Consider the following 22,098-nt stretch of genomic DNA (forward strand, 5'->3'; position numbering starts at 1 on the left):
TCCGGGCCCACTTGGATGGGAAAACCGGAAAAAAGAAAAGGAAAAAAATCCCATGTTGGCGTCTAGGATGTGTCCACTTCCCGTGTTGGTTTGCACGTTTTGCTCGTCAGAGGGAAATCTGTAGGAAGAAGTGACTTTCTAAAGTCTACAGGTGTGGAAGTGTGCACGGATACATGCTGGCGGGTTTGCATCTCGAGAACGATGGTGTTTTTCATCGGTGCTTCTTTGGGTAGTTCGTGCAGTGCGGGTGTTGGTGCTCTTTTGCTAAATGCCGCGGAAAGGTGGCTGGGAATACCCGCACTGACAGATCGGTCGCTACAGGTGGTGTTGCTGAGAGATGCGCCCTGCAGACGGCTGAGTTCCCCACAGCGATGGGTGCTTCATTCCTTATCAGAACAAAAGTGCGTCCCAAAATGCGGCTCAGATCCACTTTCCAGGGAAGCTGTGGTGCCCCATCCCTGGATGCGTTCAAGGCCAGGTTGGATGGGGTCCTGGGCAGCCTGAGCTGGTGGGGGGCAGCCCTGCCCACGGTAGGGGTTGGGGCTGAGTGGGCTCTGAGCTCCCTTCCAACCCAAACCATTCTGTGATTAAACTGCAATGAATTTATAAGCAAAGCAGCATGGCTTTTTGGTTTTTACCAGGTGCCTGGATATTTTCCTGGTAGCACAAGTCATTTGCTCTTCATCTTTAAAGTTCCTGTAAGGCACGCAGTTCACTTAGGGAATTACCACCCATAATGTGTGATCTGAATATGGTTTCTAGGACTCTGAAGCTTTTCATCCCTGGAGGGCACTTTGCTCCTCTGGCTTTCCAATCTACAGTAGTGTTTTAGAAATTACACTGGGCTTTTCTATTTCACATCTTGACTCATAGTGTGAGCATCAGTAAGTTAGTTCAGAACAGTTCATGGATTAAAGCCTACTATCAATGGAGCCCAGCTGGAAATTTCAAGGTGTTGCAATCCATGAAAATTTGTCAGAGGAATTAGGAGGACAAGTAAACATCACAACCCTCTTGAGGTACAGGAACATTTTCCTTGCCAATGGAAACCCTTATGTCATGCCAGTGGCATAGTTTACCTCTTAAGGATTAGGACATGCATCACTTAAAGAAAGCAACTGTAGAAAGATGAACAATAAATGCCTTATTTCATAATTAATCCATCTCTAATACAGAGTACCAATCGTAGCTGGGCACAGTAATTCCTATCAGCTCTTGATTTGTTTTAGTTTTCACACAGCTGCTCAGTCTGTACTAAAATACCTATACCTCAGCTAGATATTAAGTGCTGATTTCTGCTCTTATAAATGCATATCTAAGATTTCAGTTCTGGTGAGATAAACAGTAAAGTATGGGCAGGATTTCTCCTTCTACATCTCTCTTATCCCAGAACTGACTTGTTGCTGCTTGTTTCTCTTAAGATACATTTGCAGATGGCTCATCTGGTAAGGTTACTCTCTCCTCTGCTACTGTTACATCCTTAATACTCTTTACTTTATGCTTACCAGAAATGATAGGAAACATTGGGGTAAACCAGTTCTTTAATACATGAAATGTATATGAGGGACATGCTTGCTATATTGTGAGAGCTTCCCAGATGAGGCAGTGGCTTTTTAAAGTATTCATACAGTGCCTAGCAAAACACATTTCAAATCCTGACTGGCACCTCTAGAGGTAACTGTTCCTTGGAGTGAGGAATGGTCTTGAGAGATAGTGTCTGTAAAAGCCAATGCAGTCTTCTTGCCCATCCTCCTCCTGGCCTCTGCATACACACATCTGTATGCAGTCACTGCCAGAGTTATGAAATCAGCTCTGCACCTGTAGGAAGGGTGTAAGCTGGGCACGAGGGGTGGTTCTTGCACTGAGCCGTTTGTGGTGGGAAGAACTCTGTTTTGGTGGCTTCTATTACTGGGATCTTTCTGCTGTACTCTGTAGAGTTGTGTTCAAGCTGTCCCGACTGCCTGAACAAGTACCTCTGGACCCCTGCAGAGAGGGAGCTGCAGAGCTTGGGCTTAATGTTTGTGTGCACATTAGAAGGATGGTGGCCAGTGAAAGCCTCAGGAACATGTTTGCATCATGCTTAATGGATAGTGTCCACCTTTTACAGTTAATGGTAATTATTACATTTTATAATCAAGCATCTTACATAAATTGATACACGGAGTTACTTTCCTCATACGCATGGGGAATTCACCTGTATACACCTAGAATATTGTTCCCTTTTTCTCTTTAGAGGACTTTCTAATGAACTGAAGATGCTCTTCTGATTTGAACCGATTGTGACTCTTCAGTTGTGCATTTTGGTTTAGACTATGACACCCCGTCATTTGTCAAGGACAGTAAACTGACAGTGTTTGACACACCATGAACTTGTATCTTATTAGCTAGCAGTATTCAGGTTAGATATTAGGAAACGTTTATTCCCAGGAAGAGTGATGAGGCAGTGGCACAGGCTGCCCACTGAGGTAGTGGAGTCACCGTCCCTGGAGGTGTTCAAGGACCATGTGGATGTAGCACTGAGGGACGTGGGCAGTGGACATGGTGAGGATAGGTTAGTGGTTGGTCCAGATGGTCTTAGAGATCTTTTCTAATGTTAATGATTCTGATTCTTTAAGTTGCTGTCATACCTGACACACTGTCCCAATCCCATCTCCACTACTTGTTTCCCAAGAAAAGTCCACAATTACAGGGGTCTCAGTTTTCAGCTCTGTAGCCCTAGGATGGAGTGTACCCCATTCCTTTGATACATGAAGTGAATTGCAAGGAGCTTCAGCATACTTGCTCACTCCTTAAAGGCTGCATGTTAATGGTTGAGCAGCCCTGAGCGCTCTGAGAGTTTACTGAACACTCAGATATTTCAGCTTCTAAGAGCTAGAAAACAATCCTCAGAGCTTTCTAACTAACCTAACTGGCACATATTTTCCTATGGATAACAAAACGCCTCATATTGACTCAAAGGCTACCTCCTTGCCAAATTTCAAGTTGCTGCTGCTAGTACTTCCAAAGTAGAAAAAAAAAAAAAAATAGAAAATACTTGTTTTAAAAACTTTGGAAGGATGTTTGTTTCCTGAATATTTAGAAAGCCAATTTGACAAAGATTTTCCAGCCAAAAAAGAATCAGCATAAGAACCACACCCTGAAAGTTCAGGATTGAATTGAATTGAAATAATCCCAGATATAAATACAAAGTGGGAGAAGAACTCCTTGAGAACTGCTGTATTGAGAAGGATTTAGGGGTTCTGGCTGATGAAAAACTGAACATGAGGCAGCAGTGTGCTCTTGCAGCCTGGAAGGCCAATGGTATTCTGGGTTCCATCTAAAGAGGGGTGGCCAGAAGGGTGAAGGTGGTGATTGTCCCCCTCTGCTCAGCTCTTGTGAGGCCCCATCTGGAGTACTGCATCCAGGCTTGGGTTCCCCAGTACAAGAAGGACGTGGAGTTCTTGGAATGGATCCAGAGGAGGGCCACTAAGATGATCAGAGAGATGAAGCATCTCTTCTATGAAGAAAGGTTGAGGTAATGGGCTTGTTTAGCTTGGAGAAGAGAAGACTCTGAGAACATCTCATAGTGGCCTTCCAGTATTTGAAAAGAATGTATAAACTGGAGGGAGAACGACTGTTTTCTGTGGTGGATAGTAATAAGACAAGGGGGAATGGTCTTAATCTGGGACAGGGAAGGTTTAGGTTAGATATTTGGAGGAAGTTTTTCACTCAGAGGGTGGTGATGCACTGGAACAGGTTGCCCAAGGAGGCTGTGGATGCCCCATCCCTGGAAGCATTCAAGGCCAGGCTGGATGTGGCTCTGGGCAGCCTGGTCTGGTGGTTGGTGATTCTGCATGTAGCAGGGGGGTTGAAGCTAGATGATCTTTGAGGTCCCAGGCCATTCTATGATTCTATGAAGACAGGCTGAAAGAGCTGGGCTTGTTCAGGCTGGAAAAGAGTAGGCTGTGGAAAGACCTTAGTGGGGCCTTCCAGTATTTAAAAGGAGTTTATAAGCTTGAGGGAAATCAACTTTTTACAAGGGTAGATAGTGACAGGACAAGGGGGAATGATTTTAAACTAAAGGAGGGAAGATTTAGATTAGATGTTGGGGAAAGTTTTTTACTGAGGAAGTGGTAAGGTGCTGGCACAGGCTGCCCAGAGATGTTGTGGATGCCCCATCCCTACAGGTATTCAAGGCCAGGTTGGATGGGGCCCTGAGCCATCTGTTCTTGTGCTTGATCTAGAGATTGGTGACTCTGGCTCAGGGGGGTTGGAACTTTATGTTCCCTGAGGTCGCTTTCAACCCACGCTATTCTATGATTTCTGTGATAAATAGTTCAAAATGGGGAAAAGAAGGATGTAAGCAAAATATCCCAACTTCTTCACTAGGAAGTTTGAACTGTATTTACATGCCAGTCTCAGTTTACATATGAAATTTAAGACATTTAAAGCCCAGTTTATCAAACATATGGATAATTAAGGCTGATTATACACATAATGCAGAACAGGTAAATCAGATATGGACAAATACAGCCAAAAGCAAGCAAGTTGAAGGCAACTAGCATGCAAATATTCTGGAAGTGTTTTCAGCACATTACATTACGAGAACAAAGTACAAGGGAAACACTGCCACAATTGAAACTTGCACTGAGGACTGTCATTCTTTGACACAGATCGTTCTTATTTCCAAATAAAAACATGTTTGTTCCTAGCTAGAAACAAGGAGTTCTCATGGCTGAAGAAAACAGATGCTTAGATTTGCCAGCCACAGGAAGGAATCAGCAGTGTTTTCTGTTGCATTTATAGAGGAGTCCAAAGGCCATGAATTGTAGGGGAAGCTCAAATGTAAAAATGGTAGTAATTAGTCTTTATATTGAAATAAAACATATGATATGCTATGCAATTGGTTTTATTATCCCTTCCGTGGAAGAATACTTTGGCATTTCCTGCTTCATGATTTGCGATTAGCAACTCCATTACTTGAGCTACCTACGCCTTGGCTGTAGACTTGGAATGAACTACTGAATAATGAGATGCAGATTTTTCCTTTCTTGCTATATTGGCAGCACAATTTACACTGTATACTGCTCAAATTGTTTTGACAGCATACAAACCTGCTGGTGGGTGGTAGTGTCAGATAAACTGTCAAACACACAGTTACTGGTAGAAGATAAAATTCAGTTGCACCTGTGTAAATCTGGAGTAGTTTTCTATAGTTCTTTTTTCTAATGCTACCTCCAGAATTTGTCCTTGAAAGAATGCAGTACCTGCCTCCTAAAATGTGTTTCTCTTTTTACATGTGCCCTGTGCTGGGCTCTGGTTACATGATTTGTTCCTGCTTGCTTTCGATATCCAACAGAAAAAGCAGCAGTCAGTGATAATGTTGTCATTCGGAGTGAGACATTCCTCTGTGCTGTGTTTTTGGATGGAGGAGTAAATGTTGTACAGAGCTCTCTGCTCCCTGTGTACTGCTAGCAAGCTGAATGTTGTTAAGTGAAGAATTTACTGCAGGAACAGATCAATGGACACCTCTCCGCCCATAAAAAAAAAAAAAAGTATTAAGGACATTATGTACACTGCTTACAAATAAGCAAAATACAAATTTCCATTTGTCTCTTTTCTTCATTATATGTTCCTATGTTTTGCTACCACAAATACAAAATCTTATGACTATGGAGCATGTTTGTTTTTTTTTTTTTGGTGAAGACATGCCTTTGTGTTATGCTCACTGCAAGATATTTAGTATTGGCCAAAACATATTTGGGATGCCAAGTACAGAAATATTAGAGAGTGGTGAGGCGCTGGCACAGCTGCCCAGAGAAGCTGTGGTGCCCCATCCCTGGAGGCTCAAGGCCAGGTTGGATGGGGCTCTGGGCAGCCTGAGCTGGTGGGGGGCAGCCCTGCCCACAGCAGGGGTTGGGGTGGGTGGGTTTTGAGCTCCCTTCCCACTTAAGACATTCTGTGGTTGTATGACTCTATTTTCTTTGTCTTTCATCACATTCTTGATGTAGTTTTCTATGGCAGATGTATCATTTATAAACTTCACCTAACAGAGGTGGTAACCTAAGTGATCACATCTGTTTCTGTTACTGAATGAAGCATGTGCTCCTTTGGTTTCTGGTAAAAATATAAAATAAAATAGTATATACAGCTGTGTGATTCATTGATTAGCAAATTCAGTGTTCCTAGAAGCATGCTATAAATCTATGGTTTGTCATTGGGAAGCAGGTTTTGCACCACACTCCAGGCTTAGCTGCAAGTTGTTGAAAGGTGGCAAACAATGCTCCTGTTAGCTCAGTTAAGACGCAGTCTTAAGAGCGTTATTTACTCCAGCAAGCAAAAGAAACAGCCAAGTTGTTAGGGCATATATCAAAATATGGTACCATAATAAAATTAGGGATGGGACAGGCATTATGTCCCTCCCATGAATACCAGTGTTGATGTTTTCAGTATTTGTGGTAATGATATCGATCATGGTTTTGCAGCAATTTTTTTTTCCCACAGATTTATTTACCTGACAATTACTGTTTCACTGATAGAAATTTATTCTGCCTGCTGATCAAAGTAAAAAGAACTGTGCATGAGCACCTTAGCTGTTTCCATAGACTAGGTGCTGCCAAACTATGAACATTTTCATGTGAGGAGGAGAATGTTTCCTTGTAAACTCTGTGCTAGCTAACCTTTTTCTGCCTCTATATTTGGGGCATACAGGAAGTTATATTGGGGAGATAAGTTTACTGCAGCCAGGTTTTGGATTTGAAAATTGCATGGGTATGTATGTAGGAGTGGAATCATCCTCTGAGTACATTTTGCTCTCCTTCATGTGCACTGTGTTTCTGTTAACATTGTCCATGAGAAACAGTCTTTGTACCCTCCAGGACACAGTTTGCATCTGTTAAAAGTATTTGGACAGTAGTGCTATTGAAGCAAGCCAGAGTGGCTTGCTCTTAGTTCAGCAGTGTTCTCTGAGACAGAAAATACTTGTTCCTTTATGTGGAAATCTTAAGTGAATCAACTGGATTATGTTTGATGGAGGTTGAGGGGGAAAATTGATATATATGAAAATCAGAAAACAAGAAAATGCAGAAGTGCACCTTCATCCCCAGTGCCAAATACACTAAAACAGGGATAATGAAAAAGCTCACAGAAAGACCAAAAGCAGTCTCCAACAAACAGGAAGCTAGCAGTGGCATTCTGGTGTTAGGCAACGCTAAAAGGAGAAATGAATATAGGCATGTGATCAGTGCTGTGTATTCTTGCTGTTCTGTGCAAATTTAAGGGAGTGTAATTTAATTAATAAGATCTTTTACTCAATTTCAGTGGCAATTTTAGATCAGACAGACTTGTAGTATGGAAACAATGCCTTCATTATCAGCCTTCTGTGTGTTGCTGTCCATTAGTGATTTCTCTGAAGCCAGTTTGATGCACTTTGATGCCAGTTTGAGTACACTTTGCCTGTATTTTAAAACTCAAGGTGTACCAAAAATTTTCTGCAAAATCTTGTGGGGAAGAAGGACAATAAGGAGAAAGGAAGAGAGATTTTACTCTATAATCATGATAGAAATGTTTTGCATCTGTTATTGGCAGGTTCATGTTTACTTGGCAAGGTGGCTTTGGGTTGAATAACAAGACATAATTCTCAGGTGGCTGTTGCCAGATTTAATTACTCAATTGTATGTTGAAAAAATTAGACTTTCCATTAGTGGAAGAGAAACAACGATCTCAGTGTTAGCATGCTGTTACAGTGGAACTTTAATGAGGATATATTGACAATTGCTTTACATTACTGATGTAAATTAGAATAATGAGCAAAAAGGTCTAAAAATTATTCCACTGTTAAGATCAGGAAAATATTAAGACTTTCCATAATGATTTTGTCCTTAAGTTATTCAATTAAAGCTTGCTAGGAAACAACAACAGTGAGCTTGTAGCCTTTCATAGAAGATAATGATCTCACTTCATGTATGGAAGGGTAATGAAGAAAGATTTAAAGAAGGAATATTTTATTAAGTTGGTTTTGGTAAACTTTCACCCTGCCATTGGTTGCATAAAAGGCAAATACACTTTGTGTAAGAAACCAGCAAATAAACAATACATCCAGAAAAACAGCAGACAGTTGCCTTTTCCATGGTAACAGTTAATTTTCTCTTTGTTTTGGAGTGCTTGATGTGACACAGCTTGGCCTCAGTTTGAAAGGTTAAAAGCCCCTGAAAAATCAGGCTTCTTTAATACACTGAAATGCCTCATGTACTTAAGAGTGCCTTCCAGACTTCATGCCCATAGCATGATCTTTTTCACCAGGTATATGAGTGCCTGGAGGCAGTGTAAGAGGTTTTACAAGGCTGTGCTGTAGTGAACTTCACACTGGCTGCAGCTAACCAAGGTAGAGCTCATGGTGAGCGAGCATGACTTGTAATAGGGAAGATGGAGCCTGGTGAGAGACACGCAGCCGTGCCTTGCAGGATATGTGTGACAGAGTGGAGTACCCATACTGTAGAGATCAGCCTCTTCTCCCAGGTAACAGTGATAGGACAAGATGTAATGTTGTTAAGCTGTATCAGGAGAGCTTCTGGTTGGATATTGGGGAGAATTTCTTCTCAGAAAGAGCGGTGAGGCAGTGGCACAGGTTGCTCAGGGAGGTGGTGGAGTCACCACACCCGGGAGGTGATCAAGAGCCGTGTGGATGTGGCACTGAGGAACATGGGCAATGGGCATGGTGAGGATAGGCTAATGGTTGGACTAGATGGTCTTAGAGGTCTTTTGTAACCTTAATGATTCTATCATTCATGCATAGTGCTGGTGAGCTGGCTTTCAGTTTAAATATCTAGTTGTTACTCAGCTGATGCAAGTTATCTGAAGAGAAGGGAGAGGGATCCAAAACTTTTAGCCTTGGTGTTGTGATGGTCAGAACTGTTCTCTGCCTGGCTTGGTGACCTTTTCATGATTTTAGATTGCTCCCACTCCCTTTCATTGTGGACACTGCCCTCATATATTTTGCAAATGCTCAATATCCATCTTGTTAGAAGTGCTGTCTCTAGGACAGATGCTGGTAATTTTTGCCTCCTATCATGACATCATGGGATCTGTTTGGTGAACTGGATTTACAGACTACATATTTTGAAAAGTACAATTACTCTTCTGTACAAATCTATCACGTTTCCAATAAAGTAACATCTTTTTATGATTTTTATTTTTTTTTTTATCTCACACCATTGGTGTCATAGAACTCTGTTTAGATGCCCCATATTAATCCTTATAATGAGGGAACTTGGAATGATTCTAATTAATGTTTCTCATACAAATGCTTCCGTATTTCATAGGGAAACACTTCCCATGTTACATGGCTCTGGTGGGAGTTGAGTTGAAGTCTCTTAAGCCCCAGCCTTGGACTCTATCTGTAGGGAGGATCTTTTCTCTCCTATCAGGTGCAGGCATGCTGTGTAGTATACCCATAGAATCATAGATTCATAGAATCCTTAGAGTTGGAAAGGACGTTTATAGGTCATCTGCGGGAATACAAGAAAAACTATTCAGAGCAGCAGCTGTGAAGCAAGACAAATAGTAGTCATCTAGTCCAACTTTCCTGTCATGAACAGGGTCATCCACAGCTAGATCAGATTGCCCAGAGCCCAGTTCAGCCTGGCCTTAAGTCTCCAGGGATGGGGCATCCACCACGTCTCTGGACAGCTGGTTCCAATGCTTCACCATTGTCACTGTAAAATACTTTTTCCTTCTATCTAAACTAAATCTACCCTCTTTAAGCTTGAAATCATTTCTCCTTATTCTATCAGAACAGACCCTGCTAAAGAGTGTGTCCCCTTCTTTCCTGTAGCTCCCTTTTAGCTAATGAAAGGCTGATTTTCCTTCAGACCACATACAGAATCCAGTATTGTTCTCTGTTTCATCCATGGTGTATGCCTGATAGTCTGCAGATTGGCATGAAATCATCTTAAATTCTTTTTTTTTTTTTTTTTTAAACTGTATCCAGTGTTTTCATGCACTTGAAACCACTTTGCTTGATATCATTATGACAATTTTCTGAAATGAAGGCAGCAGCAGTATGATCTGTGACTGCAGCAATTCTGTGCCCTTAACAGCACTGCAGAATCAATTGGAGAAGAGCTTTCTTGTGTGGTGTCTTCAGACACAGAGAGCCTGGTATGAGATTGCCATAGAAACCCTTGTGGAAGATGTATAAGTCATCCGGCTTTGTTTATTCTGATCTAATAACAAGTGAATTTCTCCAGCCAGATACTTTAAATGAAGCACGGTTTTGGCAGGCTCTTTTCATCTTTCTGAAGCAGAGAGTATTTTGTACTTGTAGAGTGTACGGAATGAGCATGGCCAGCAATCTGGAGTCCTTTGCAGCTTTATCTCTAGGCCAGACTCAGAGGCTGTGGAGGAGTCAACCAGCACAACACCAGTCTAGGGTATTGGAAGCCATGATGATGACAGGAGGAATCACAGGGTGAGGAAAACATCTCCAAGTGCAGTGTGGTGAAAGGCTGTGAAACAGTGCCCGCTGCAGTCACAGGAAGGGCCCTACGTGTGCTTGTCAGGGCATAGGTCTCCAGCTTAGGAAGAAGAAGGCACTCAGGTGGGGTAGCAGTGGTAGAAATATCTGTGCTCTGCTCGTACAAGCATACACAAGTGTATCAGTGAAGCGTCTTGCTTGAGTCCCGACTGTAGCCTGGGAGTTCACAGCCCACTGCTTGGCATGGCTTGGTGTACCATGCTTGAAGGACAAATTGGATACTGCATCTGGTTTCAGAGCAACGTGTGGTGAGGGGGCATGGCAATCTCTTTTGAGGCTAGTTAGCCCATGTCTCAAAAGCACACAGGCTTTTTTGACCTGTGGGGTTCTTAACATGCATGTGGAGGCTCCTCTCTGTAGTGCACTTCAGTTCAAACTGGAAAGGAGCTGAAGAGTTGAGTTCAGTAGCTGTGTGTAGACATTGTCTGCATGTGAGTGTTCTTGCTAGTCCTCCATTCTCAAAGAAAATTGTGTCTGTGCTTCAAACAAACAAATGCACAGTAACACTCTTCAATCAGCATATATTGTCTTCTCCCCAGCCCCTATCCCTGCCTACCTTTTTTTCTGGTTTTATTCTATTAAGAAAAGAAAGCTATTTTAATTTGGGATTGCTCTATTTACTTATTTATGTTTTTATGTTCTGCATAAATATACATATTTTTATATTTGACCTTTTGAGTCTAATCTTCAGCTTTTAATTTTGGGGAGATAAAACTATCACCACCTCTGCTTATGCTGTGTCATTGGCCTTTTCAAGTTTTGTAAACCCGAATTTACAAATTGGCACTGTTTTTAATTCTCAGTCAGGCTCTCTGCCAACTGCCATTATCACTGTCCTGGTGTATCTCTTGTCCTTTTCCAGTCTCTATAGCTCTGAAGCCGGGCTTGTGTTGTTTTGTTTTGTTTTTTTCTTTTTTCCATTGGTCCACAGTGATTCTTGGGTTAACAATAACAAATCTAAAAGTCTATTTGGCTGGAGTGCGAGATTAACGAATAAGCAGGATAGAAGACCACAGTCATATTACCACATGTTCTCCATACTTTAGCTGCCTTTCTTTATTAGGACACATCATATAATTCAGGTATGAACCAACATTCAAGTTAACTTTCAACCTAATTCACTGAAATCATTATTCTTTCTAAAGAACTGTTGTGTGGTTATAACTGTTGTATACAATATGAAATAAGAGACAAGCTTGTCAGTCTTCGACACCAATGAGGTTATTGGATTTGCATACAGTCATTTTTTTTCATACCTAGACCTGATTTTCTGCCATTTCATATTCCTATGCATATTTTCAAAAAACATGCATCTGTCCAATATCCATGCATCTTATATATAGAGACTTTCTTGTAAAATAATTACCATTTGTGCCTGAGTGTCTAATTCATGAAGAATATATAAATTCAAGTTTCCATTTTATGTGTTTAGGAAATCCGAGTTTTTGTGACAGTAACCAGTGCAAATTTTTGAAAAAAATAATTCTTCCAAATATAAGAATATTTATTTATAAGAAAATGCTGCAGTTTGCATTTCCAGCACTGAAGACTTATGTTGTCTATGTTTATGCTGAGGATGAGAACACTATCAGCAAAATGACTTAAGAGAGAACAATAGCTATAATTAACTGTCTTGTCTGTAGTCTTTAATGCAAGAAAAGTTATTGAAAAAAATTATATCAATGAATAAGATGTTCATTTCTACTGAGAAATTTTTTGTCAGTGTAAGACATCTGAACTTCCTCTCTTCTTGCTTCCATTAAATCCTGTCCCACTACCATATTAAAAGATCACATACACAGAAGTTTATGGGCTGTTCTATATTGTCCTCAGTATAAATGAGTACTCCTGGCGCTGCTCAGAACCTTAGAATGATTCCTCTCATCTGACCTTTTAAGTCTTGCATTCTTTGTGGGCTCACAAACAGTTGCTTTTAATCAAATTTTGAAGTAGTGTAATATATATGAATATAATATTATTTTACTACAGGGTATATTAGATGTTCTGATCAATAAGTCTGGCTTTTGTGTACTTAAGGAGGGGAAACAACTCCAGAGGAACAATGCTTCAGTGCCAAATTGCCCTACAGGACAATGGGATAATCTGATTTCAGAAACTCATGATTGCCTTTAACAATTTCATTTCTCATTTATAAAAAGCGAAAAGGACTTCTGTCCGATTGAATTTTCGGTTCTTTGTAGTGTATCTATCACAAAATCCCATAATTAGATAATTTTTGCTGAGACGGTAATTCCTTTTATAAAGTACCTACATAGAGGCTATTTGATTGCCACGATCAAACTCTGTTGTTTAAAATTAATCTTGACAGTGAAGCAGACTTCATTTCTGTATGTAAGTGAGGACAATGGACAGCAGCAGAGTGGAGAGTTGGGTGAGAGAAGAAATGTGCTAGAACATATCTGTTTCGTATATTACTATTCCTATCACTCTAGCCACACAAGCTCCATGTGGTAGACTCGCCCTTTCAATGCATTACACAAAAGAAAAATGAGATGCATGCCCGTAACAACAGAGATTAATTTCTTTAAAAAGCCAAAAATGCTAACCCAGAGGAGGCAACTGAAATCTCTGGAACGTTGTTTATGCAGTTGCTTATCATATGTAGCTAAGCAGCAGTCATGTGATTTCTGTGATAAGACACCGTGAAAAGTTTCAGAATTCTTGCAGGAATCTTTGAAAACATTGTTATGATTCCTGACCATGAAGCCTTGATTCAGCTTTGGACCATTATGTTTAATAGTTGCCCCTTGGTTTAGAGCACACTATTTCTTTTTTTTTTTTTTTTTTGTAGGCTTGTCAGCTGCCAAGTTGCTCTATGAGTTTGGACTCAATGTGGTAGTGCTCGAGGCCCGGGACAGAGTTGGAGGAAGGACATTCACCATCAGGGTAGGTGCTTCCTTAAATTTGTGACTCTCTCACTTGTGCTGGTCTATGGTACTGCAAATGTCACACCTGTCTTCCAGAATGGCAAGAAAGAGGGTTCAGGGAACTACAGGCCTCAAGAGGATTCAGGGAACTACAAGTCAATCAATTTCTAGACATATGGACAAGAAATTTACTAGTCTGCACGGATTCAGGAAGGGGAAGTCATACTTGATAACTTATGATGAAATGACTATCATGATAGACAGTGGGAGAGCAGTGGATGCTGTCTGCCTGGACCTCAGCAATTTAGCAGTGTCTTCCATAACGTCCTCATAGAGAAAATATGAAATATGGGTAGTTAAGCTGATAGTGTGATTGAAAACTATCTAAATGAAAGGTCCCAAAGGTTGGTGAGCACTTCTATGAAGTGTGGAGTGAGACGTCTACCAAATGTACTCAGGATCTGAGGGGTCCCATCCTGTTCAATGTATTCATTAATTTTGCTAGGAACATTTAGATTGGAAAAGATCCATAAGATCCTGAAGTCCAACCATAACTTAATACTAATTCCTGTCCTCCAGCACCACCATCTACACAGCTCTTAAATACCTGTGAGGATGGCACGTCTACCACTTCCCTGGACAGCCTGTTCCTATGCCAAACCATCCTCTCCATATAGAAATTCTTCTTGATATCCAGTCTAAATCTCTTGTAACACAACTTGAGACTACTTCCTTGTTTTCTATTGCTTCTTACTTTAGAAATCAACTCTCACATTGCTACATGCTCCTATCAGGTGGTTGTAGAGAGCACTGAGGTATCCTCTCAGCCTCCTTTTCCTCAGACTAAACAGCTGCTGCTCCTTCTGCTGCTCCTCATATGTCTTGCTTTCTTGTCTCTTCACTAGCTTTTCCGAACATGTTTCAATGACTCAGTATCTTTCTCATAGTGAGGGGCCTAAAACTGAACACTGGTTGAGGTGCTATCATATCTATGTCATGATCTGAATGGTGGGGTAAAGTGTATCCTCAGCAAGTTGGCTGATGATACAGAAGTCAAATAAGTTGTTGGTACACCAGAGGGTCATACTGCCATCCACACGGACCTGGACAGGCTGGAGAAATGGTTTGATGGGAACCTCATGAAGTTTTGCAAGGGAAAGTACAAAGTCCCATACCTGACGAAGAACAGCCCTAGGCATGAATGCATGCTGAGGGCCACCCAGCTGGAAAGCAGATTGGCAATGAAGGACCTGAGAGATTCTAGTGTACACCAAGTTGAATGTGAGCCAGCCACGTGCCACAAAGAAATCTCGTGTTTTATGGGAGGATTGCATTAGGCAAAGTATTGGCAGCAGGAGGAGGGAAGTGATCTACTTGGCACTAGTGAAGCTACATTTGGAGGATTGTGTCCAGTTCTGGGATCGCAGTTCAAGAGAGGCAAGTTCAAGAGAGGAAGGAACCTTCAAAGATGATCTCCAAGCAGCAAGCACACACTGCTATCTCATGTCCAATTTTTCATCCACAAGTACCCTGATGTCCTTCTTCATGTGGCTGCTTTCCATCCATTCCTCCTCTAGTCTGCACTGATACCAGATGTTTGACATTGCACTTGGCCTTATTGAACTTCACAAGGCTCATATGGATTCTTTTCTCAAGCCTGTCCAGGTCCTTTTCACAGAGTCACAGAATCACCAAGGTTGGGAAAGACCCATGAGATCATCCAGTCCAACCATCCACCTATCACCATTAGTCTCACTAAACCATGTCCCACAACACAAAATCCAAACGTTCCTTGAACATCTCCAAGGTCGGTGACTCCACCACCTCCCTGGGCAGCCCATTCCACTGCCTGACCACTCTTTCAGAGAAACAGTATTTCTTAACATCCAGCCTAAATCTCCCCTGGTGCAGATTGAAGCCATTTCCTCTATTTCTAGCACTGTTTATGTGAGAGTACAACCTCCCTTCAGGTAGTTATAGAGAGCAATGAGGTCTCCCCTGTTCTCCAGACTTGATAAATCCCAGCTCCTTCAGCCACTCCTCATATGGCCTGTGTTCCAGATCACTCACCAGCTTTGTTACCTTTCTTTGAACACTCTTCAGGGCTTCAGTGCAGTGAGGGACCCAAAACTGGACACAGTACTCGAGGTGTGGCATCACCAGAGCTGAGTACAGGGAACAATCACTTCCCTGTTCCTTCTTGGCCACTGCTGGCTCATGTTCAGATGCCCTTTGGAAGGCATCTTTTATTTCTGTCATATCACTGCATCATGGTGCTTTGTGTTTCTGCAAACTTGCTGAGGATTCACTCAGTCCTATCATCTGTGTTTTTAATAAAGATATTAAATAGTACAAGTCCCAGTATCAAACACACTGGAAAGAATCTAACAAAGGGCCCTACTAAGGTAATGAAGGAACTTGAGCATTCTCCTATGAGGAAAGGCAGAGAGAGATGAGTCTGGTTGGCCTGGAGAAGAAAAGGCTCGGGGGAGGACTTTATCACTGGCTATAAATATATGAAAGGAGGATGAAAAGAGGACAGAGGTATGGTCTTCTCACTGGTGCCAAGTGACAGGACAAGAGGCAATGGGCATAAACTGGCACAACGGAGGTCCCATTTGAAAAACAGGAAATGTTTTGTTTTTTTTTTTTTCTGTAGGATTGACTGAGCACTGGTATAGATTGCCCAGAGGTCTTCCTCCTTGTTGATACTCAAAAGCAATCTGAGCATGGTCTTGAGCAAGCAGCTCTTGGTGGCCCTGCTTGAACACAAGTTGCATCACATATATTCCAGTGGGCTCCTCTGACAGGAGGCACTTTAAAATTGATCTGGATGTGACACTGAGAGTTATGAAATGGAATTTGGATTCCTAAGAATCTTATGCATGTAGTGCCATTTTAGCTGAAATGTGATACCTTGCCTGGCCTCTGGTAGCAGGTATTCTGTAGGTGCACTGAAGTGTTGGATACCTTAGGCTGTCTAAAACATTGTTAATCATCCTTACTAAGGTAACTGAACTCTTCCCGCACTGTCCGTATCCTTTGTCCATGGCAGGATCTCCTCTGCATGTCACCAGTGGTAAGATAAGAGAGAACGGCCTTATGTTGCACCAGGGGAGGTTCAGGTTGGGTATTAGGAGAAGTGACGAGGGAGGTGCTGGAGTCACTGTCCCTGGAGCTGTTTAAGGAAAGGCTGTAGATGTAGTAGTTAGGGACACAATTTAGTGGGCAATATTGATGGTAGATGGATGGTTGGACTAGATGATCGTAGAGGTCTTTTCCAACCTCAATGATTTTGTGATTATAGAGAGAAACCATCATCTGAGACTGTGAATGTCAAAATATTTCTCCTCCCCTTCCACTCTCACTTTGCAAACTGTAGCAGGCATGATAGCTATGTAGAAAGCAGCCTGAGCAGGGCCAGACATCACTACAGCACAGGCATATGTTTCAGCATGGCTTAACATTATCCTGCTTTTAAAAATTGACTGCATCTTGGCTGCCATTGAAAAGAAAATGAAAGAAACGATGAGTCACCTGAGGCACAGGGTAATGTAATACAGATGTTACTTCTGCCTCCCAGTCTAAAAATGGGAGAGATTTAAATTAGATCAGATGCCATTGCTTGGGAAACAGTGGTAAACAGTGGTGTTTCAGTGGAAATAATTGTACATGAAACATAAACAGCATCCCTCTGTGATGCTGAAAATGCCTGGCTTCAAATGCATGCTATAAACAGCCTTAAAAAAGTTAACTATCCTGAGTGTTACTGCCTTGGAAAATCAGCCCTCTTTTAACAGCATGTATCTTAAACTTCATATTTTCTGCCTGCTTCCCAAGTGAGAGTGATGCTGGTCCAAGTGTTGTATGCAGAGTGCCTTTGCTTAGAGGCTGCTAGCTCAGGTGCAGTGGGGTAGATCCACAGTGTGCTATGCTGCAAAGGAGCTTACATCCTTTGAATACTGCACTGCAGTGCTCAGCAGCTACAGCATTAAATGTAAGCAGGTATCTGCAGAGAGAGAGGAAAAAAGAAAATAACCCTGGTGCTTGAGATAGTTTTGATTTGAGAAAAGTTTTGCAATGGCAATTAAAGTATTATGAGTGCTGAGAGAGTGAGGTTAGACTTCTTACCAATGTATTTAGTTGGATATTTCTTATATTCTCATGTCTTTTATATCAAGAAAAAGCCAGTACTGAAAACTATAGTGAAATTTAAACAAGTTAAGCCCTGTTGAACATGTGCATGGTAAAGACACTAATCTTTTGTGTGTCTGTCATTACAGGGCTCACTGTTGCTTATGTTAGTATGCCTTGTCTCCTCTTCATATGGTTGCAGTGCTACTCAGCATGGAATATTTTTTCTTGGTTATAGGTGTTTGTACTGAGGAGTTTCCTACAGAGCTTTTGATTCCTGTATTATTTCTTTTGACAGAACAAGCAAGTTAATTATGTGGATGTTGGTGGAGCATATGTGGGACCTACACAAAATCGTGTTCTCCGGCTGGCAAAAGAGCTGGGTATTGAGACCTATAAAGTGAATGTAGATGGCTATTTCATCCATTATAAGTGGGTAAGTATTACATCTTTCATTTTCAGATACTTAAAGATAACGCTGAATTTTGGAAACTGCTGGCAGTCATTTGAGGGGTTTCATTTAAAGCTTGCTCTTAGGAATCCCATTAGCACCTGTTAGAAGTGTTGTTACTCTCCTATAACTTCCTGGCAGTTAGATAAATGATTCTTGTTTTCTTTTGAAAAGTCCTCAAAAAATTAGACGTGGCATTCTAAAATTTGATACATTCAGCACCTGATTATCTTTCCACATATTCTCTAAAGGATTGTTGCCTGAAAATTCTCTTTCTGAAATACAAGCCCAGTTCAATACTGGAAAAAGAATAATCCTATTTGATAATATTGAATAATGATATTAAACAACAGTATTATGGGACTAGCCTTGGAGTATTGTAATGACTGTGGCCCACTTATGTAGCTAGCTTCACATGAGGTATCTCCCAGTCCCTTAGAGTGGGATTCATCTTACTTAAAATTGGATGTCTAGAAATTGCACACTTGCTGAGATTCTCTGTCTCATGGTGAGGAATAGACACTTCCAAGGCTCACCATAAACGTGTCTGAGATGTGAGACTGAGGGAGTTCGAATAACTCCTTTTGGTTAGGTTAAATGGTTAAATGGCTAAAGTGAACTGAAATGAAAACTGTCTTTAAAGCAGTTTATCAGCTCTTGTCTTAGTTCTTTAGCCCACCAGTTTTTTACTCAGGTTCTGCTCAGGACCAGTACAGAGGGAGAGTGGTCAGAGAGAGAGAGGGACAAAGGTATAAGGTACTAAGTGACCATCTTCATAACTCAAAAATTACTTTCCATTTTTATTATTGTTATTTTTTAATATCTTTTTGTTTTGGTACTTCCCAGACAAGGCTTGAAGCCTGTGTGAGACAGAATTGACCTGCTTGATAGAGGCAGGTCTATGTGGTGGATCCTTAACTGATTTAATTTTTATTATCTTCCCACTTTTTGTTCCTACTTTTAGAGCAATAAGCTCATGCTGGAAAGTTCAATGGCCTACTTCTGTAGTTTCTCCTTACTGGGGAGATTCATGCCGTGCTCATAGAATAGTCACATCTTAAATAATTGTGTAGTCAATCCACTCAAAATATTAACTGCACCACCTGGTATAAAGTGGACATAGATCTATGGCAAGAGAGGTAGGCTGGTTTTACCAGCTGTATGCTTGGCCCACTATATTTAATTTGAGCACACACATGGACTCATTGCTTCTTAAAAGGCACTTATCTTCTGCGTGTTAAATAAAAGGCTCTAACGGGTTTCATGAATTTGAGTCCTTAATCCATTTTGACGCTGAAAATACATCTTTTTCTGTCCCTTATTACATTATGCATGTCCTTGCTAATGACCAAGTAATTTTGTAAGTTTTCTTTGAAGTGGAATCATGTTCCTGAGCAAGAGGTGGAATTATGAGCTGTTAGCTGGATCACAGGCTGTGGATCAATTCTAGACTGGGCATTGTGGTCATGCCAATAAAACCAAGGTTGCCATGAGAGGCATAGCTGTTGAACAGGAGGACAGCAAAGAGAATCTGAGGTCTCCCTGTGTGGAAAGACTTAAACATGGAATAAACAATAATTATGCTTTTCCTGCAGTAGGTCTCATTCCTCCCACAACCTCTTCCCATGAATTGCAGGCTTTTTGTTTTCTTTCCCTAAGGTTTTTCACTTTTTTTTCTCCTTCTCTGAGAGCTCATGTAGTCACCATATCCTTTGTTTCAGGGATTTGTTATTGATCTATCTCTACATCCCACTTCTGCTTGAAACTTTTTGAAAACAAACTGTGCAGTCCAGGTTGTTGGCTAGGTTGATGAGTGCTCAGTGATCTAAGGGTTTGTACTTTTTATCGTGCACTGACAGTGAGTGTTCCTGGTGGGGATTTGTGCTTTCTTTGCTGTAGGTGTACATTTCATATGTATCAGAGGTGCTTAGGGAACCCAAAGGAGTGTTTTGTAGAAGATAAAAAATGTGTTACTGAAGAAGTGAATTGATATTAGAGGACACTGACCCAGAAATTTAATATTAGTCTAGAAGAGGGATGTGCGCAGCTTCTTGGATACTGCCAGCCTTCGACTTTGAGGAGTCAGCCTGAAGGCTTTTTCCCTTGCATCTCATGTACTGTTTCTGTCCCTTAGTGGCTGTGGAGGCAGGGTCAGAAAGGAGGGGCTCTTCCCAAGGGCCTGTATGTGGACTCTGCGATCTTGCAGCAGTTTTGTCAGAGATGAGAGGGAGAGCTGTACTGAGGAAACGCCAAACATTTCTTTAGATGTAGTTCTGACAATCATTCATTCGATCATACATGATCCTCACCATGCCCAGATGAAGAGATTTTTGGCTGTTTACCACAGTTGTCGGTTCAGTTTGGCTCCTTCTGCAGGTTTCCAGGATACAGCTTGGGCTGGGTTAGGGAAAAGTAGGAAAGTGATTTATCCAGAAGGGGAAGCTGCCAAGGGAAAGTGGAAGTCCCCCTGAGGGATTTCATGAGCTGCTGTGCTCTAGATGGAATTTTTCCAGTATGTTTGTGGAAAAATCCCACATGCTAGATGCTTTAGAAACTGTGTTGCTTGTTGTGGTCAGGTTTGCTTTGCAGTCTTGGTTTATTTGAAATTCCAAATATATAATTAAAGTTTATCTTTTCTTTTATATATTCATTCTCTCCCATCAGTTAGCATGGTAAAATGAGCTGCTTTGATATCAATCAGAAACTTGTTTGTATCCTGTCACTGAAAATCTGTAACTTCTGGGTGTAGTTTTTTTTTTGCCAGACTTTCTTTCCAGCCAAATTGCTCCATGGCTGCTCTCCCATAGTTCATAAAGAGCATTTTTTTGGATGAGAAAAGGCAGATGTGCTGAGGTTCTGTCTTTCCAGAAGGGGCAGATAGCTTTGCTTTTTTTACGCAGATCCTTGAAATTTGCTGTGTTTCATTTTCACCTTCTTTTTAGCAGAAGACCTTAGAATGTAAAGGCATTCATGCTTTGGTATAGTATTAACCTCCTCATATGACAGCAGTCCTCTAAGTGTGTGGCTGCAGCACTCAACTCCACCTGACAGCAGTAAATAAGGACTGGTTTTGCTTATTTGTTTGCTTACCATTTTCAGAGCAAGGTAACGTGTGACAAAAGATGAGCATTTTTTTAATGCAGTGCTTCACATTCACCATTCTAGTCTTCTCCTTCCTTCATCTAGCTTTAAGGTTAAGAGATTAACGTTGTCACAGTATGTCTCTGCAGGTCACTGTATATCTGCAGTCCAGGCATGGGAATCAAAGGCAACCCCAGGTACTGCAGAGCTTGCTAGGTTAGACCTGCTGGAGGTATTTAGCATGGAGGGGTGCACACCAGAGACTCATACCTTAAGGAGCTGCTGCTACAACTGTGCATGCTGTATATGGCCCAGGAGCAATAGGAGTTTTGTTCTTGAAGCATAAGAAATGTTTTTTCTGCTTCTGATGCATAGATGGTCTCAGTACAGAGGCCAGGAGCCAGGCTTTTTCCATAAGCTGAGAAAACCAAGGTACTTGTAGATGATAGTTCTACATAACTTTATTTTTCAAAGTAATTTGATTTCTTCATGGCTTCATAAACATGAAGAACACCATTGAGGTTTAAATACCCTATTTATTTCATAGATACCATCAAAGATATTAATAGTTAAATCAAAAAGTCCGTGAGGTTGGAGAAGGCTGCTGAGATCATCTAGTCTGACCATCCACCGATCACCATCATGCCCACTAAACAATGTTCCTAAGCAAAATTTTCCATTCATGCAGTGGTGTTACCACTTGTGCTATATTTTTGTAGCAATAGCTACAAACTGCAGCTTAAGTCTGGGCAGAGAGAAGACAGATCTTGGACGGCACAGCATCTTTCTGAGGCCTTGCTAGTCGTGGAACTACAGTGCCTGGGGATATAATTTCTTTGGATTGATGTGGGATAACTAATCCAGGCAGGCAGCAGGATGCAACTCTGAGGTCTGCAGGAAAGTATTCAACATGCCAGGAAATGGGAAAAAACAATTAGATAAACTTTGTGAGGCGATCAAGCAACCTTGTGTTTGCATGGGAACAAAGCCAGGAGGCTGTTTGCCTTTCAGTTAAGAAAACAGTAGTTCCC

At 41.4% G+C, this 22,098-nt stretch overlaps 1 protein-coding gene across 1 annotated transcript in view; it reads left to right on the forward strand.

Moving 5' to 3' along the window:
* The window catches only part of LOC128076573 (amine oxidase [flavin-containing] A-like), a 218,016-nt gene that overhangs the window by 172,296 nt on the left and 23,622 nt on the right, over positions 1-22,098 (forward strand). Inside the window, exons 3-4 of the mRNA XM_052674368.1 lie at positions 13,326-13,420; positions 17,834-17,971. Of these exons, the coding sequence (XP_052530328.1) occupies positions 13,326-13,420; positions 17,834-17,971 (233 nt within the window). The remainder of the gene's footprint in view (positions 1-13,325; positions 13,421-17,833; positions 17,972-22,098) is intronic.

This window comes from Tympanuchus pallidicinctus, unplaced genomic scaffold, assembly GCF_026119805.1.
Source record: "Tympanuchus pallidicinctus isolate F22 unplaced genomic scaffold, pur_lepc_1.0 scaffold14, whole genome shotgun sequence".
NCBI lineage: Eukaryota > Metazoa > Chordata > Aves > Galliformes > Phasianidae > Tympanuchus > Tympanuchus pallidicinctus.